The following is a 19,575-nucleotide window of genomic DNA, read 5'->3' as shown; positions in this document are numbered from 1 at the left end:
TTTTTTTATGCTATTATTTCTTATTTTATTGAGAAAATTGATTTTATTAGTTGCAAATAGAAATATGGCTTCTTAAAATTAAGGCTAGTTTTAAGAAGGAGCTGTTTTGATCCTCAGCAAATCTATATGGAAAATATTTTCTTTCATAAGCACATTTAAAGTCATAATAAGTTCAGGTTCAAAGTTTCACCTCAAATCACCTCTTTTCCTCTCTGTTTTTGTTTTAGTAAATCCATCTTTTTCAGCAAAAGCTGAAATGGCTTGACAAGAAATAATGTGATTATTGTTCCTAGCTGACATGTGTTAAGCATGTCATGCAGCAGCAACAATCCAAAACAGAGTTTCTAGTGAGAGGCTTATTCTAGAAAGACTTGATGGTTGAAAAAATATGAAGAAATCATAATTAGTTAAAAATTAAAGCCTCGGTCTTTGTAGGATATTTCTACATATATTGATATGGATTCAGAACACAAATTAGTTAGCTCTTATGATAACTATACACAAAACAGAAGGTAGAACTTTAATTAGAATACTGACTAGGCTTTCTTGAAATTGTCATCTTGTCACATTTGAAGAAACTGCGACAGATGATAGCTGTCCTTGTACACCTGGTTCTTGAAGGAGAAAAGTAGATCAAATTCTTCACACAATGGAATGTAGGTACTGCCTCATAATCTGGCTGGAAAACTGAGTCATATATCTTAGTGGCATTATGAATCAAAAACTATAGGATATCATGTTGAAAAATGAATTTCTCAAAAATAAAGGATGATAAAAACTAGGCATACTTTTTCTTAATATGTTAGTTTTGCTTTTTAAAGAACATAACAACAATGTCCCCACATTTTTCCGACTTGCATTTTTAGGATAATTGACAATACCTATGTGTCATATTCCCATGAATGTAGAGTATGTATTGTCAAAATGTCTCTTTTTCCTTTTGCATCTTGTAAAACACCTTATATTTAATTCATGATTTTTTTCTCCCATCACACAAAAGATGGGAGATATCTTTATGACATCCTTTAAATTGTTATATCAATTGTCAAAATGGGAATTGTCTAAAACAAAAATAGCATTCTTAACAAAACATTCATGTTATTAACACAAATTCTCCCCAACAATGACAAGCTATATGGTCTCGCATCTTTTAAACTCATTCCATGTTTTACTGTAATTATTTTGAAATAACATACAATTTATATTTGTCAAATGAATATCCAAGTATTTCACCTTTTTCTCAATCTCAAAACTTATATTCATCAAAATCTATTTCATTTCTTATTTTTATATTTTTATCATCTGTTTATTAGACTTTAAATTAGCTAATACATCAAATTCCTTTAGTTTTCCCATTAATAATTCAAGCCCCTTTTAGAGATTTTCTAAAACCAGGACTAAATCAACTGCAAAAGCTCTTAACTTCTACATTTCTTTTTTAATTTTTACTCCCACCATCTTTTTATCTTCTCCTATGTCTCTATTCAGAATTTCAAACACTGAAATAAATAAAAGAGACAGTAGGCAGCCCTTTCTTGTTCCTTTCTGTATCTCAAAAGATTAACAATAATTAGTGCTTTCTGTGAAGTATAGATCAACTTTACCCATTTTTATAAAATTGCCTCCAAAATTCAGATCTTCCAAAACTTTTAATAGAAAAATCCAAATCAGATTATCAGATTATCTCTACATCTAAAAATATGCAGCTTGTAGAAACACAATTTCATTCAAATATTCCAGAATGTCCAACACAGTTCTGACATCATTTTTTAAATGTCTTTTTAAGAAAAAAACCACTCTGCAGAAATACATTCTGTAACCATGTTTCATTTCATCTCCATCTAGAAGAAGTAGATTTTCTTTTATAAACTAAAATCACAAGGATATAATCAGGAAAAATCTTTGATATAATCTATAGTTAAGAGATCTTAATGTCCAGTTTTTGAAATCCAAATCATATCTCTTCTTGAGAAGAGTACACGTTTTTCTGAAAAGTTGGCATATTCTCTAGAATTCCAATTTTTCTATAGATTGTTCATCAGATAAAAAAAAACTTTGTTCATAAAAAAAGACTCAGTAATATTTCCATGAGTTTTTGTCCAGTTAAAAAGTAAAAAAAATCACTTTGTCCTCATTTGGGGCATAAATTCCCAGTACTATAGTCTCAGCCCCATGAAATTCAGCTTCCACCCCAACAAATCTATTGAGATAACTGTCTTAATCCTCCATAGAATTTATTAAGGAACCATCTGAAATCCATTCTGAGACACTTTTAACAAATTAAAGAACAAAATTTGTGTCATTCATATCAGTATTTTAAAGTGTTCAGTACAATATTTAGTCTACATTTGTGAACTGAGATTGATTTGTTTTGGCAGAATTGCTTGGAGTAGGCCAGCTTACTATATGAACTCTATTCTTGCTTTTTGTAGCTTATTAGTTTGATGTCCCTTTTAAGACTATTACATTTAGAAAACATAATATTTACTAACTGCACATGCAAGTTTTTTCTTGAACAAAATGTTGAGTGTGTAATGGCTGGCTAATTCTGAGCCATAGTATAAACTGATTATGTGCAATGACTTCAACTGGATTCTAATCTATATTTTGAACTCAAACCATCTCGGTTGCCTTGAGGAATAATTGATATAGGGAAACAAACCAGGGTAAAGATTGAATGCATCTCAGTTATTTTTACTGGATCTCTTAATAGCTCTGAACATCATCACATTTAATGCATTTTGGAAAAATCTTCTGGATAAGGAATTCAAGTCACTCTCTATGGATTTACTTCTTTCAACAAGTCTGTTATAGAAAATAATGTTGTGGGTTTCTAGTTTAACCCCATGTTAATTAGGCTGAAAAAACTTTCAGTACGTTTCCATGGGAGAGTTAGAAATAGATAGATAGATAGATAGATAGATAGATAGATAGATAGATAGATAGATAGATAGATAGATAGATAGATAGATAGATAGGCAGGCAGGCAGGCAGGCAGGCAGGCAGGCAGGCAGGCAGGCAGGCAGGCAGGCAGATAATCAAATGTAGAGCCAAAAATATGATGAAAATCTGTTATATATGGATAACAATATATAAAGGTAAGAGTGTGCAGTATTTAATAGTATGTATGACTAACAAAAAGAAGCTTTAAAAAACTGATGTGGAAAAATGCTGTGGAGGAATTTTCTTGGACAGTTATGTGGGTGGAAAAATTGTTCTCAAAGGAAAAAAGGTATAGTTGTATTTTGGCAATATCACATTTTTTGGGGATGACTCTTCCCAGCAAGCTAATTTGGATATGACAATTAGATAAGTTATATGGACCCATGTTAGGAAATAAGTAATTTCCTCTTGAGTGTGGAGTATCAGCCGTTTAAAAGGTAGAAAATATAGTGAAAGGTTTTAATATCACTAAAACATTCATGTCCAAATAAACTTTCTGTTGTATCTTGTAGCAATATGGGATTGGGTAGGCTATTTATCTGTTGCTCGTTAAGTAATATTAGACTGCTAGTATCACAATATAAATGGATTTTAGATGAAAAGAAATATCATGTTAAAACACTGCATGATTGGGATGGAAGCACTTTTTTTAAGTAGACTTATTTTTTTGTTATATCTATGTAAAAAAAATCCTTTAATCATTTAAATACATTTATTCTTTTAAATAGTTGGCAGTAACTCTGTAACTTTAGTGTTTGCATTTCTTGCCCAGTACTGTGCTGCTTTGTCTGCAATTTTGTATTAATTCAGGCACAATAAAGTCTTCTTTAGACAATAGATTTCCTTTGACTTCGGTATAAAAATTTCTCCAGAGTTTGGTGGCAGTAGGATCATATTCCAAGTGGAAGAGGATGCAGATTATTTTCAGAGTTAAGACTCTTGCACAATATAGCAATGGTATGAAAATGTTTTTTAAGGTTCATTCAGTTCATAAGAGAACTAAAACAAAACCGCAATTGCTCACATTAAAGTTGAAGGAAATCTAATAGGAGTCATCTCTAGAAGGAATAACATTGTTATAAGTAAAAAGATCTATAAATTTAGCTTATATAATGCTTTTACCTTATATAATCTTAGCTAGATATGGATTAAAGCTGTCATAATAATCTGATCAGACAACTCTTGCCAGATCCCCATTTTCCCCAATTATTTTGCACTACAGCATTAATGGCAAAACTATGATGGTGACATGCCATGGTGTTTTTGAGTGACACTTCAGCATTCACCAATACCCAACAACTACCTTCAAAAGCATGCCCCATTCTCACCCTGACAATATTGTTGGGAGTGGTTTTGGTGATTTCTAGAGTGGGCTATTGTTTACTGTTAGCTTGTTGCTCCTTGATTGTTGACAGGGCAAGTCACTAGTTATGGTGAATTAGCCAAGGATGTAAGGGTTTTGGAGGTTTCACTATAAAAAGTAGGCTGCTCCAAATTGGATAGTCTTTTGCAGAAATAGTGGTGTGTCAAAAGCATTAAAACAATAAAAGATAAGAATTCTAATATTTATATGCTTGTATAAGGACAGTATATAATGTATGGTCATTATTTCCCTTATTTTTCAATCAAGATGATCCCATTTTGCTCGGAACCAATCACTTATACTTGCAATATATATCAATGCTGGGACTTCCTCGAAATATATCTAATTGCTGAGACAGCCTGAACATTTACTGCTTTAATAATACCAGATTTTTCAGAGTATAAGATGCGCTCTCCCACCCCAAAAAAGTGGGTGGAAATGTCCATGCATCTTATACAGCAAATATTGCCAAAGCCCCGCCCACCCACCAGCTCCCACCCTTTAGCCTCTGCATCCCAGCAATTTGACTACTTGCAGCAAACAACAAACAGACTGGTCAGCTTCAGCACAGTCTGATTAGCACAAGCAGCTGATTATCAGTTGGATTGGCCTCCCAACAATCAGCTGTTTCAGGCTGCAGGGATCGCCATCGCCTATTGCTGCCTCTGTGCGCCCCATTTTCGGCCCCTGCATCCCATTTTTGGCCTCCGCGTGCCCCATTTTCTGCCTATTCTAATCCCTGCCACCTGGAATGGGCTGAAAATTGGGTGCATGGAGGCCGAAAATGGGATGCAGAAGCTGAAAATGCATGGAGGCGGCAATAGGCGATGGCAATCCCTGCAGCATGAAACAATTGATCATCGGGGGGCCGATCCAACTGACAATCAGCTGCTTGCTGAAGCTGACCAGGCTGTTTGCTGTTTGCTGCAAGGAGGCAAATTGCTGGTAGGTAAAGGCAAAGGCAGGGTTTTTTTTTTCTTGTTTTGCACCCCAAAAGCTAGATGTGTCTTATACTTCGGAGCATCTTATACTCCAAAAAATACAGTACTTTCATCATTTAATTTAGATTTTAACCATCTTAGACTCATTTGATACAGTCTTTTTTACTTCACTGTGCTCTAAATCAATAGCTTCTATTACTTATAATTAGTTGTATTGCTCAGATGCCAGATGTCTAATGCATTTTTGTTCATTAGTTGCAGCCCGTCTTCTCTTATAATCTTGCCTCCCCTAATTGCAACACTAGCACATTTGACTAGGCCCAATATTATTCTTTTGTCTTCCATTAAAAATATGAATAATGATGAAAAGAAACTCAGTTTCAGATTTTGATTTACAAAGTAGCTTTAGGTTATCCATATAAAACAAAAAATGGATTCCCCCCGCCCCCCCGCAATGATTTAGTATCCACAATTGATTTTGTTCAAGTTGCTGCTGTTGCCACTGGTGCTGCTGCTGATAATGATTTAGGAACTCATCCCATCTGTACTGACATGCTGTGGCACTGATGAATTGTAGCTGAATCTCAACAAAATGACTACTGAATTGTTGATAAAGGTTATTCACTTTGGCATGCTTTAATTAGATCTCTTCCTGGAAGGGAAAAATGATTGCAAAAGTTAAGTAAAAATAACAAAGAGGAAGTGTAATTTTTCTCAGGGATTGTTTTCCTCAAATATTAAGAACTCTGTGATTTTTAATAAACTGACTTAATATTGAAAAAAATTACTGTCTACTGTAACAATAGCAATAGCACTTAGACTTATATACTGCTTTACAGGGTTTTACAGCCTGTAAGCAGTTTTCAAAGTCAGCATATTGCCCCCAACAATCTGGGTCCTCATTTCACTGACCTTGAAAGGATGGAAGGCTGAGTCAACTTTGAGGTGGTCAGGATCGAACTCCTGGCAGTGAGAATGCACAGTTAGCCTGCAATACTGCATTCCAACCACAACAAAGTTCAATAGCAAGCTTCTCCCAATCCTACTTCACTCAAGAAACACATATTGAGGATTCTGCCTTTTTATGCCAAGAGGAAGACCATATACCTAAGCTAAGTGGACCCCAAATCAAATGATATGCAAGTGATTGGCCTAGGGCCACCTATAGAGCCTCCATTCTGCCTTGCAATCACTGAATTTCCTGATGTACTCTTAAGGAATTATAACACTCTCACTCAAGAGCTCTACCATCATTCACCTCCTTTCGAACTCAACAACAGCATCACTCCAAGCCATGATTCAACAAGAACTATGTTAATATTAAAAAAGCTCTTGCTCTCACTAACCAGACTTATGTATCCAATGCTACACCAACAGTTGCAATGGACCTTCCCCAGCAGAAAAGATACTACAAGCTGCTGGCATGCAAGAAAAAGGGAAAACCATGGGAAAAAAACGTTTGGACACAACTCATTCAAGCAATCAAATCCAATGGCTCAGCCTCTTTCTGGCACATCACATCAAATTCCCAATGAAATGGCTCAGCCATTATGAATTGGCAAATCCTCTCCTGGGGATCTGGGAGGCAGACTTTTAGGAACTCTATATAGCTATCAGCGGTGGAAGTGGAAGCCATAGCAAAAATATAGAAAGTCTGCCAATTTGACACCAGTGACAGAGATAAAAAATCTTGTTGTTCAACTAAGATCAAGGAGGCCCCAGGAGAATTCCTCCAGAGACTATTAAAAGCAATTTGGACTTCTGGGCTCTTGCTCTGGCCTTCTGTTTACCTGCATCAATACTTATGGCTGATGACCTAAGGATTGGGGGCTCATGTCCTAAATATAAAAAGGCTAAAATGGATGACCCCACCAATTATAGATCAATTAGCTTATTAGATTATTTCAAGCCAAGCCAATAGCACAACTTCTCAATACTGCCCATCTGGGATCCTTCTCCAACTTTTCACCATTAGAACTTGCTCAGTCCAAATTCAAGCCCCCAAATGGGTCTCTAATGCCACCTTGAGATTAGAGAGAGGCCTCATGAAAGTAAAGAGTAGAGGGTGGATACTATACTCAACTACTGGCTTAGACCGTTTTTCTTTTCGCCTTGCTCCATTAACTATGAGGGATAGTTTTCTGTCACATGGAAAAAGACAGTGGCAACTAAAATCTTATGCTTGGGATTCTCTCCAGGTCTTCCATAGGACATAATCAGGCCAAAGCTCTCATTAAACAGTGTGTAGCAGACACAGACTGGTAGTTGGACCTATCCAGGTCCCCAGCCTTAATTGCTAGTGAACCCAATGGGTAGTTTGCCTCCTGTATGGCATATTTAATGAATCTGGAAGTACCTCACCATTGAAGGATCTTTACTCTGGCACAATGTCATACCGTCCCCTCAGTTGTCCTTGAATGCCAAAGATTCCTTACTCAGAGAGACCGTGCCCCTGTGACTCTGGACATGAAGAAGCAACAGAACCAATGCATGTTACAGAGACATCGGTGCTAGACTCTATTTCACTATTGTTCCATAAATATTCAGGGCTTGCAGGACAATTCTACTCCTCCCTGCTGCTCTCTCCATACAGGCTCTGTGCAACAGTACCTAAAATACATCACAAGATGACTTGTGCCATAAATCAGTTTTAATGAGCACCTAGACTGTTATTATAAAGTGTTTTGTATTGTGGTATATTTAATTTGCCCTGCTTTTTATGTGCATTTATTGTTCTTACCCTTTCTTTCAGGCTCTTTTTTGGATTCACTTTTATTTTTATAATTTATAGCTGTGTTTGTAACTTTATTTTTGTATTGCTTGTGCCTTTACATTCCTTTACCCCACCATCCCAATTTTGCCCTTTGGCTGTAATAAAGGTTGGTTTGATTTCCATCTGTAGCAACTATTGTTTCATTAATTTTGCTCCTGTTCATTAAAAAAGGTATTGCTTTTGGTCCTGGAAAATATGATTTAACGGTGAAAAAGTCAATATTTAGCTTTATATATGCTAGGCCTGCTGAAGTCATAATGATGAATGAAATGAAGGATGTTTTAACATACAATCTCAGCCATGTATATTTAGAACACAGTGTTGACTCCTAGCCACTGCCTGGACAAGTTCCTGTAGTTTTCTTAGCAAGATTTCAGAAGTGGCTTGCCTTTGTCTTCTTATTTGGGCTGAGAGTGAGTGATTGGCCTAAGGTCATCCAGTTGATTTGGTGCCCAAGGGAAGATTCAAACTCAGTTTCCCAGTTTATAGCTTGGTGTCTCTGCAAAACTGGATTGCATGAGTGCAACACCTTTTTTAAAAATAAACAATGTATAAATGTGAATAGTAGAATTGGGGAGTTCCCAGATTTTAAACCCGGTGAAAGGAAATATATAGAACAAAATCAATAAATGTGTGATTTAACTGCACTGAACATCACTGCAGTTTTTTGGGTTTTTTTGCTGTGATGAAAAAGATATATACTTCAAATTATGATGACGATTATTATACCATGGAGTCACCTGCCTAGACTCTTTTTTTTAATACAGTTTCTTCCTATAGATTTTTCATATTCTTATTTATAACAGGAAATTTTTTATCAGACTTTTTTGTCCTAATATACTGAAACATAAAGGTAGTTGATTATGTAACTGAACATTTGGATTCTTGTAAACTTGAATGCTGTAAGGAGCACAGAAATTAGATAGAAGTTTGTTTTGTTTGCACTTCTAAACAAAATGAACTTCCCACACTAATACATAGGTTGGCACACACGTATCATCTCCAATTCTTGACTGAGGTTCTTTACCCCACAACTGTATATCAGAATGTCTGAATGTTGCATATAAAATAGCTTTATAAAGGCAAAAGCTATATAAAAATTAGGAAAAATGAGAAAAATGTGTACATGAACAGTTTTGTCCCAAAACACTTACTTAACAAAGTAAATGCAGGTTTTGAATAGTACCTTTTTTCTTAAAAAAATAATGACATAATTGGTCAGAAAATGCTTAGAACTGAACTTTGCAAAATGGATAGGGATTTATCCATTCCTGATCTGTAATGTTGTTTAGCCACTACCTTCATTTACAATTGAAACCCTGAGGTACATATTAGAAGCTAAGAATAAAATGAAACCTAGAATATGTACATCCACATGGAGTGACTGTTCCAAGAATCTGTGGAAAAAAAATAAAATAAAGGGTCCCGGCAGCTGCGTCAGAGGATTTGTTCAGACCAGGGTGCCAGGAGATTTGAGACAGATGTTTTTAGACATGCGGCATGCCAGAAACATTTCCAGGGGACGGGCTACAAATAGTGACTTAATAAGTGTAGAATCAGGAAAAGTATGCAGGGGAGAAAGACGCAAGAGTTTATTCACCCTCTAGGTGAATACTTAGTCATTTTACATTACATCTGCGTGTCAGGATTGGCTTTTGAAGCTGTCAGATCCTTGGTATTGCTTTTTGACTGTGAATAAAGTGCAGCATTGTGATTTCTAATCCCACTCCAGTGACTTGATTTTAAATGTGGATTTGGAGTGAATCCCGGCATCCTGTTTGCTAAGCTTCCTACTCCTGTTTCAGAGGCATCACTGGATGTTGAGGAGAGAACACGGACGGCTGCCCTATTCCATTCAGAACTTGTTGCTTTTCAAAACTCTCTTTATCTATAAAGCTTTGGAAAGAAATCAATGGCTACCAAAGTGATCTATCTGTTTTTCTTTTTTTCTTTGCCTCTGCTCCCAGTGGGAAACCACACAGGACGCATCAAGGTGGTTTTTACACCCAGCATTTGTAAAGTGACATGTAAAAAAGGCACCTGTCAAAACAGCTGTGAGAAAGGAAATACGACAACTCTGATTAGTGAAAACGGGCATGCTGCTGACACCTTGACAGCTCCCAACTTCCGAGTAGGTAAGTTTGGCGAATCCTTATTTGCTCTTGTTAATCCTGTTGGATTTAGCTGTTTGTGCACTTGGGATTTTTGTTTCAACCTTTTTTCGGAAGGATCTGTCATATGTTCACTGTGAACCAGACTATTAGGTATCCTTTTCATTGCTCTTGGTTTTTCTTCTAAAGTGCAAAAAAGAATAGAATTACTTAAAATCTGGTTATGATTATGTGCACAGTATGGCAGTGCTCTACTTTCATATGGACCCACATATTTTCTTATAAACCCATAAAACTGGATAGAACAGTGGCAAAACTGAGGAATAATAACACTCTTCGAATTTAGTAGTTTAATGTTTGGATAAGTAAATGTAAAAACTCATTGGAGTTAAATGAAACATTTCTGAAAAACATTGTCTAGGAATTGTGTAACTCTGTATTCCTATGAATGGAATGGGAACCAGCTTAAAAACATGTGCTTTGAGTGCACTGTGAGCACCACAGCTATTATATGTCAGATATCCAGATAAACTGGACATTTAAGAATGTAATGGAAGATATTATTACAATAAATGAACTTGGTCTGCTTCCAAACAGAACATTCAAACAGTATATCTGTCAGATGTTAGACAACTGGTTTTCAAAGATTATTGATATTTATGTCCTGTATGATTTCCCACCTGTAAATTAATTGACCAGGATTTAGAAAATCTAATTGATTTCAGTGGACACTCATACCATTTTGTAATGCAGGAATGATACAAACAATACCATATATTTTAATGCTTATTGCACAAATCTCACATTTTTTATGCTGATTTAGGAAAGTTTAGTATACTGCAGTGCAATTATATTGTCCTTGTTAGTTGGTTTTTTATTCTCTTTCCAAATAGAATAATGCTATTCCTGTGCAGGATAAAAGGCAAATTAGCTAAACACACTATAAGGAAAGCCTTTCTTTATGGTATGTTGAACTTTGCTTCAAAATATTATCAGTACCTCTAACAACATGGGTGGCCTAAAATACTTGTTAGTCTAAAGAGGCATCTAAGACTGAACACTTGTTACATACAAAATACTAAGGGCTGGCTGGCTAGTCCTATCATTAAACTATGGTGAACAAAATTAAACTTATATATCTTTTTCTCTGACATTGAACCTCACTGAGTTTCAATTTAGCAATCAAGTGTGGTTGCTAAATAGAACACATAGTTTCCCCAACTACTGGGGAAACTTTGGTTTGGGACAAACCAAAATTGGGGACCATGGTTTATATAGTGCTTTCAGTTTAGATTGTGGTTTGGCCATAAAATCATATTTTAGGGCAGTGGTTGTTAAACTGGGAGTAATTTGGGGGTAATGGAAGAATTTGTAATTGCTTGTTTGTGAATTGAGAATCCAGTTTAGGATTCCTGCTGCCAAGATGCTTGTGTAAAACAACAGAATCTGTGTGTTTGTGGCTGTGTGGAGTGAGTGTGTAGGAATTATGATATTATTTGAGATTAGGAAAATAGATGGGTCCAGTAGTTGAAGAACTACCTAAACTTTTTCCAGTAACATCAAATTTGGCCTGGCATCAGGGGTGGGTTTCTACTGGTTCTGTTCACCTCTGTAGAACCAGTAGACCTGAAGAGCAGCAGACATAGAACCAGTTCTATGTCTGCTGATGTTTTTGCCCGCCCACTCACCCAGGCTTTTACCTGACCTTTATTTCCTGAGGCACAGCTGCAGTTAAAAAAGCAGGAAAAAAGGGCTTTTTGAAAGGCTACTTCTCTACACACAGCCTGCTAATGACGATTTACAGGCGCGTGCCGGCAGTGTGCAGGGAAGCACATCGTAAATCACCGAACCTCGTAAATGACTAAACTGGTAGTTAACCCTGTCAGATCCCACCCCTGCTTGCCATTACATATGAATGAGATTTATGCATCAAAATAGACTGTAAACTACATCAGCAACATACCGTGGTGGGATTCAGATTCTAAAGTGTGTGGTAGTATATGAAGTGTTGGAAAAAATGGAGAAATTTTTAGTGTGTGCTGCTAAGAAACTCAGTGCCTATGATCATTGTTGAACCTGAATGTATTCGTTTGGTTTAAAAGACATGGATCAAGTGACCTAAAATATAAATTACTTCAGAATATCTATGTTTTAAATAGGTAGGAAGAAATAGTGATATGAAATTATCTGTTTATTTCATACATCTATGTGGCATACTGTTTGTCTAACAAGTGAATAAAAATATTGAGCAAAGAATGTTTTGTATTCTAGATTAAATTTTATTTTAATTGCAGTTTAGTCGTTGTTTATATTTTCATTTTCAACTTCATCAATTTTCAGATGGAAATGCAGAATGAAAATTCACTTTTTTAAAAATGATGTTTTATATTTATTTCATTGTACTGCACTGCAAATTTTTAAAACAGTAAATTAGCTTTTTTTAAAAGAAAGATGCAGCAATATGTAAAAGATATGTTTATGTTATTTATATATTTATGATTTGTAGGTAAAACCTTGAGTTACATCAAGACTGAAATAAAGATTAAAATTAGGATGGGGAGCAAAATATATGGCTTTATAAGTGAGAAGTAGGGCTGCCTTGTTTGCAAGTCATAGAAGCAAAAAAACCTGTAGATGATTAAGGACTGGAATGGACAGAATCCAGCTGTAGTAGCTATGAAAACAAAGGGTCTTTAGTCTACAGTGAAAGCATCTGCAGCTTTTAGAATCCATGCTAGCATCTGGAGTATTAATTGAAATGTAGTCTTTCAATCCCATTCCTAGCTCTAGATTACCCAGTTCTGTTGTTAATTCCCAAGAGCTAGTAAGAGCCTAACCTTAGAAACCACAACATTTATTATGCCATTTTTTCATAATGAGGGATCCCGATGGGTCATATTATTAATCACCTTATTGGAAATATATATAAAATATGAATACAAAAAGTAGTTTTTTAAATGTTTGTTTTAAAATGTTTGTTTTAAGAAATCAGGATATACAGTATATTGTGGTGAATGCCAAAATAACATCCTTGTGGTCATTCTTTCGATACTAGCAATCTTTACACGATGAATAGAATTTTGTAACCCAATAGTAATATTTCTGCATAAGATATTTAACTTTCCAATTAGTTTATGAAAGGCCCCTGAGTGACTTTAGGCCAGTCTATCTGTGACAACCCAATTCCTGTTCAGTTTTGCAGTTGTGGGGAAAAGTAGGAAAACAGTACAGTGTATGCTGCCTTGAGTTCCTGATAAGATTGTCAGGTTTATAAGTTTAACAAACAAAGATAATTGAAGCAACAGAGATTGTATCATTACTGAACTTTCCATTTTGCATTAACAGGCTTGTGTATCATTTATTAGAAATATAATGATTCTTTCCAAGCTTTGCCATCAATGCCATCTTTTCTCATCTGACCATTTTTCAGAGCAGTTTGCACGTGGCAAGTAACAATAAGCATGCATTATTTAAAAAAAAACAACAACCCAAGAACACTTTTACTTACTTTGCTAAGCATACTGCATATGCAAAACCAGTCTAGGTTGGAAGGTGACACTGAGGCAAGTTCTGCTTCTGGTGACTCATGGTCAAAAACCAAGTTGGCTAGCCCCTGACAATGTTTTATTATTCTTCCAAGGGCACTTTGGTAATCTCTGTGTCTCAATACCACCATCTATCTGTGGTCTTTCTCTTCCTCTACTTACTGCACTTGTTCTTTTTAGTCCATCTCCTGTCTACCTCACATGGCCAAAGTACTGTACAGTATGTGAGTTTCTGCTTGCTGTTCAATATCTCAAATGAATATTAGACTTTATTTCATAAAGACTGATTGGTCTACTCTTCTTACCTTCTGTGGCATTTCTAATAATTTTCCCGAAATCTGTAAATCAAAATTTTCTATCTTTTTTTTTCTTAGTTTCTGGTTTCCCCAGTTGTGTATTATCATTGGCAAGACCACTGCTTTAATTATTCTGTTACTGAAATGTCCTTAGTCTTCATGACATTGTCTGCTCTTCTTCCTATGACTAATCTCTTTACTCCTTCAGCCCATTATCTGGCTTTATTTGTTCTTGAGCATAAAAAACAAATAGTCAATGTCAGCTACAACAGTCACTTATGTTAGCTGAATAGAAAAGCTAGCACTCCTGTTATCTTCTGAATATAACCTTCATTGTATCAATATTGGGTGATATCCAGTAAGTCCCCTCTATTAGCCAAAGGTGACTAGGGAAGGGGAAACTATTCTATGATTTCCATGTTGCACTTTAACCTCTTTATATCTCAGATCTGCTCTGGAGGATTGAAGAATCAAAAGGTTTTGATGCTGCAGAGAAAGGAGGAATTGCTCACCCTTGGAGTGCTGATGAAAGTGTTAGTAGAGAGATTTTTGTCATAGATTTTTTTTTTTACATTATAAGCACTTTTTCCTTCACAAATTTTTTCCTTCTGCTTTTCAAAGAATTTATAATTTTAATTTCATTTATTTACATTTTGGCAAGGAACTGAGTAATACAGGAAATGGAAAAAAAGAATAAATAGATGATGAATGTTGTAGAATTTCCCAACTAACTTTTAAAATTATATGACTCATTCTTGCTTATAAATCTGTTCTGATTGAGGAATATTGAACAACAGAAGTCTAATCTGATGCTTATTCATGTACTAACAAAAATGGTATGACTCTGTTCTTGTGCATTTAAAGTTTTGCTTTGCACATCTGAAACAAAGTAGAATAATCTTGTGTTCCAGAGGTGCATGGCTTCCAGTCATACACAGTCTTCCCAAATCTTGGGTGTGCTTCCAGGGCCCCCCAAAAGCTGTTACCACATTGCAATTTTAAAGTGATAGAAAAAAAATCTACAAAGTACATATATGGCAACTTAATCATGTGTGCTACATTTATAGTGCAGCCATTCGTGCATATTCAAATCCTGGAGGTGGCTATTGGTCCAGAAAAGGTTGTTCCTTCTTTGCTCTTTTCATTGGTTATTCTTTCTTTGTCTGTATATAAGTCTAAGTGCTAGTGCTAGGTGTACATACTTGTGATTGACTTACACCTATGATGGAGAAACACAAACTCCCAAGTAGCATGGCATTTAAAAAAAAGTTTCTGCTCTTTTAGAATAATTTTAGGAATAAAAGCTAAGTGCTTACTTTAAAAAAAGTGCTCAACTATATTTCTTGGATAGTGGCAAGTAAGATAGATAGATAGATAGATAGATAGATAGATAGATAGATAGACAGACAGACAGACAGACAGACAGACAGATGATAAATATGAGAGAAATATATGTTTTAATACTTCATTTTAGGGAAGTTTTGCTCCATGAAGAAATGATAGAAAATAGCTCATGTTACTTAAAATGTGGATGTGACTTGTAAAGAGACAAATTCTTCATATGTCAGAAAAATATGCAATAGCAGATTGTTGCTTTAAAGGGGTTTTTTTTTGCAGAAATAATTTAACATAGCAACAACAATAGCTTAGACTTATTTTATTTTATTTTGTCAAGTGATTATAAGATAACAGGTATAAGTATAAATATAGTTATGAATACATGAAATGAATACATATAAGAAAAAAAACAATAGGACAGGGACAGTAGGCACGTTAGTGCGCTTATGCATGCCTCCTACAGACCTCTTAGGAAAGGGGTGAGGTCAACAGTAGACAGTCTAAGGTTAAAGTTTTGGGGGTTTGGGGAAGAAACCACAGAGTCAGGTAGAGTATTCCGGACATTGACCACTCTGTTGCTGAAGTCGTATTTCCTGCAATCAAGTTTGGTGAGATTAACCTTGAGTTTGTATCTATTGTTTGCTCTTGTGTTGTTATGGTTGGAGCTGACAGGTAGGACACTGCAATGTATGATTTTATATACTATACTTAGATCAGACCGAAGGCGGCTTAGTTCTAGGTTTTCTAGGTCTAGAATTTTGAGTCTTTATTATTTATTATTTTATTATTTTTTATTATTTTTTATTTTTGACCGCTCTGTTGCTGAAGTCGTATTTATATACTGCTTCACCGTGCTTTGCAGCCCTCTCTAAGTGGTTTACAGAATCAGCATATTGCCCATAACAACCTGGGTCTTCATTTTACTGACCTCGGAAGGATGGAAGTCAATCTTGAGCCCGTGAGATTTGAACTGCCAAACTGCTGGCAGCCAGCAGTCAGCAGAAGTAGCCTGCAGTACTCCAATCTAATAACTGTGCCACCACTAGCTTCTGAATCAAACCATAATGGCTTTTCAGAATTTGACCTTCATATGGTGGGATGCCGTGAAAGGATTTGGATTTATTTATTTTATTTATGTGTAAATAAACATAACCCATACAGTAGAAAAATAAACAGTGAGATTTACAAATAATTAAAAGAATGTATACATGGAGCAGTGTTTAGATTATAACAAGTCAACATAATGAATAGGTCAAATTCTCCAGGGAGTAATCTATTATAAAAGGTTGAGTCAACTTTGAGCCTGGTGGGATTTGAACTGCCAAATTGTAGTGAGCTGGCAGTCAGCAAAAGTAGCCTTCAAGTACTGCATTTGAACCACTGTGCCACTCTAACCACTGTGCCACCATGGCTCATCAGAAGAAAGAAAATGAGCACCAATTTTGTTTCGTGAAAATAGAATGCCGAACGATACTTCTCCCCTCATTTCTCTTCATGTTCTCTCACCTCATTATATTTTTCCAAATTTTAAATGGAATCGTGAAAAATTAAAGGGGCAACTTAAAACTGATATTTGAGGAACAGTTTATTTGTCGGTAATATGTCAGTATCTTGGAGAAATATATACCTTAAATAGCATTGAGGGCTGGACAGGCAAGAGACCTAAAGACATAAAAGGATCCAGTGCCAGGGAAAGCAGTTTAAGGAAAGGCATAGTCAGCTTGCGGAAGTATTTGGACAGAAGTGGAACAAAGCTTTAAAAATGTTTGGCAACTTGTGCCAGTCACTTTGTGCTTAGTGTTCTTATAATATATTTTTTTCTTTGTGCATCTTGCCCCTTGTGTTGCAATAAGACCAGTTATACTGCCAAAAGCAAAGCAGAAAAATTTAAAACATTTTTCTCTTTCCCAGTGATACTCAGTTATCTAGTACTATATGATGGAATGAATTTATCCTTCAGAGCAGATATGCCCCAGTTCTGCTGTGTCATTCAGTGATTTTTTGAAAAGGAGGATAAAGAACTGAGATCTTCATGGCCATGTTGAGTAAAATACGATGAAATAGCCTTACTTAGAGTTTGGTTTGTTGTGACTCTCCAGGGTAGCCTTTCTAAACCTTGACAACTTTAAAATATATGTATTTCAACTCTCAGAATTCCATGCTAGCCAGAGAATTCTGGGATCTGAAGTCCACACATCTTAAACTTGTCAAGTTTAAGAAATAATTCTGTAGGGCCTTAGAAGGTAGCCTTATGAGTTGCTACAAGATCCTTTTATTTGGAGATACTGGGGATTGAACTGAGCTTTCAAAATGTTTTGATATACAGAAACTTTATTTAGACTATTTCCTATCGACCTTAAAGAGGAATAAGGTAAGTTTCATTCCCTGGCACTTAGAACATCAAGCATAATAAATGGATTCAAAAATTAATGTTTCACATTCATGTATATATCTTTTTTGCTTTGTCTGTTTGCCTGTTTGTTTCTGTCTCTCTCTGTCTCTTGATATTTTAAAAAATGTAATATTTTTTGATTCTTTAAACATTTTAGGCTTTAATAGAACATTCAATTGTGTCTTAATGGTAATATAATTTATTCAGACAATGTTACATTGAATTAGAATCCAAGTTCTAAGACTGGGTGCTAAAAGGGTTGACTTCATGTTTAGACAAACCGGCTACATTTTATTACTAAATTGGCAATTGAAAATTGGGTGTACCCTCTGTAAATGTTTGTTGACAAACAACAATTTCCCAGATTTTCTCGGTCATCCCCCCCCCCCCACTTCAGTACAGATATTTAAAATAGATTGAAATCTGACAAAATTTGGCTTGCATTGTGTCTGCCATTACTAAAAGAAATCAAGATTATAGTAAATCATCCTCATTTTTTATCAAACAGCAACTTGATTCACAAGTATTATTGTACTATATCTGCATATAGGTATATAGGTATATAAAGGTATCCTTGTGACTGAGAAATTGACATAGAAAATCAAGCAACAAGAACTTATCAGAATAAGTGGCTCAGAATTTGGTTCAAGTCTTTTATACTTGTATGGTGCATATGTTAAAATTTTATGTCATCTTCACCTACACTGCTCAAAAAAATAAAGGAAGCACAAAAATAAGACATCCTAGATCTGAATGAATGAAATATTCTTATTAAATACTTTGTTCATTACATAGTTGAATGTGCTGACAACAAAATCACACAAAAATTATCAATGGAAATCAAAGTTAGCAACCCATGGAGGTCTGGATTTGAAGTTACACTCAAAATTAAAGTGGAAAAAACACTACAGGCTGATCCAAGTTTGATGTAATGTCCTTAAAACAAGTCAAAATGAGGCTCAGTAGTGTGGCCTCCACGTGCCTGTATGACCTCCCTACAACACCTGGGCATGCTCCTAATGAGGTGGCGGATGGTCTCCTGATGGATCTCGTCCCACACCTGGACTAAAGCACCCCCCAACTCCTGGACAGTCTGTGGTGCAATGTGGCGTTGGTGGATGGAGCGAGACATGATGTCCCACATGTGCTCAATTGGATTCAGGTCTTGGGGACGGGTGGGTCAGTCCATAGCATCAATGCCTTCGTCTTGCAGGAACTGCTGACACACTCCATCCATATGAGGTCTAGCATTGTCTTGCATTAGGAGGAACCCAGGGCCAACCGCACCACAATATGGTGTCACAAGGGGTCTGAGGACCTCATCTCGGTACCTAATGGCAATCAGGCTACCTCTGGCGAGCACATGGAGGGTTGTGCAGCCCCCTAAAGAAATGCCACCCCACACCATTACTGACCCACTGCCAAACCGGTCGTGCTGGAGGATGTTGCAGGCAGTAGAACGTTCTCCACGGCGTCTCCAGACCCTGTCACGTCTGTCACATGTGCTCAGTGTGAACCTGCTTTCATCTGTGAAGAGCACAGGTGCCAGTGGCGAATTTGCCAATCTTGGTGTTCTCTGGCAAATGCCAAACGTCCTGCACAGTGTTGGGCTGTAAGCCCAACCCCCACCTGTGGATGTCAGGCCCTCATACCACCCTCATGGAGTCTGTTTCTGACTGTTTGAGCAGCCACATGCACATTTGTGGCCCTCTGGGGGTCATTTTGCAGGGCTTTGGCAGTGCTCCTTCTGTCCCTTCTTGTACAAAGGCAGAGGTAGTGGTCCTGAAGCTGGGCTGTTGCTCTCTGCGGCCTTTTCCACGTCTCCTGATGTACTAGTCTGTCTCCTGGTAGTGCCTCCATGCTCTGGACACTA

At 36.3% G+C, this 19,575-nt stretch overlaps 1 protein-coding gene across 2 annotated transcripts in view; it reads left to right on the top strand.

The window, feature by feature from the left end:
* Positions 1-19,575, top strand: part of LTBP1 (latent transforming growth factor beta binding protein 1) — a 224,820-nt gene that overhangs the window by 67,531 nt on the left and 137,714 nt on the right. For both annotated transcript variants that reach the window (XM_026695526.2, XM_026695525.2), the window contains exon 5: positions 9,988-10,155. In XM_026695526.2, the coding sequence (XP_026551311.2) occupies positions 9,988-10,155 (168 nt within the window). The remainder of the gene's footprint in view (positions 1-9,987; positions 10,156-19,575) is intronic.

This window comes from Pseudonaja textilis, chromosome 1 (genome assembly GCF_049901715.1).
Source record: "Pseudonaja textilis isolate UNSWEBS1 chromosome 1, rPseTex1.2, whole genome shotgun sequence".
In the NCBI taxonomy this organism is placed as follows: domain Eukaryota; kingdom Metazoa; phylum Chordata; class Lepidosauria; order Squamata; family Elapidae; genus Pseudonaja; species Pseudonaja textilis.
This window is presented reverse-complemented; position numbering and strand designations above follow the sequence as displayed.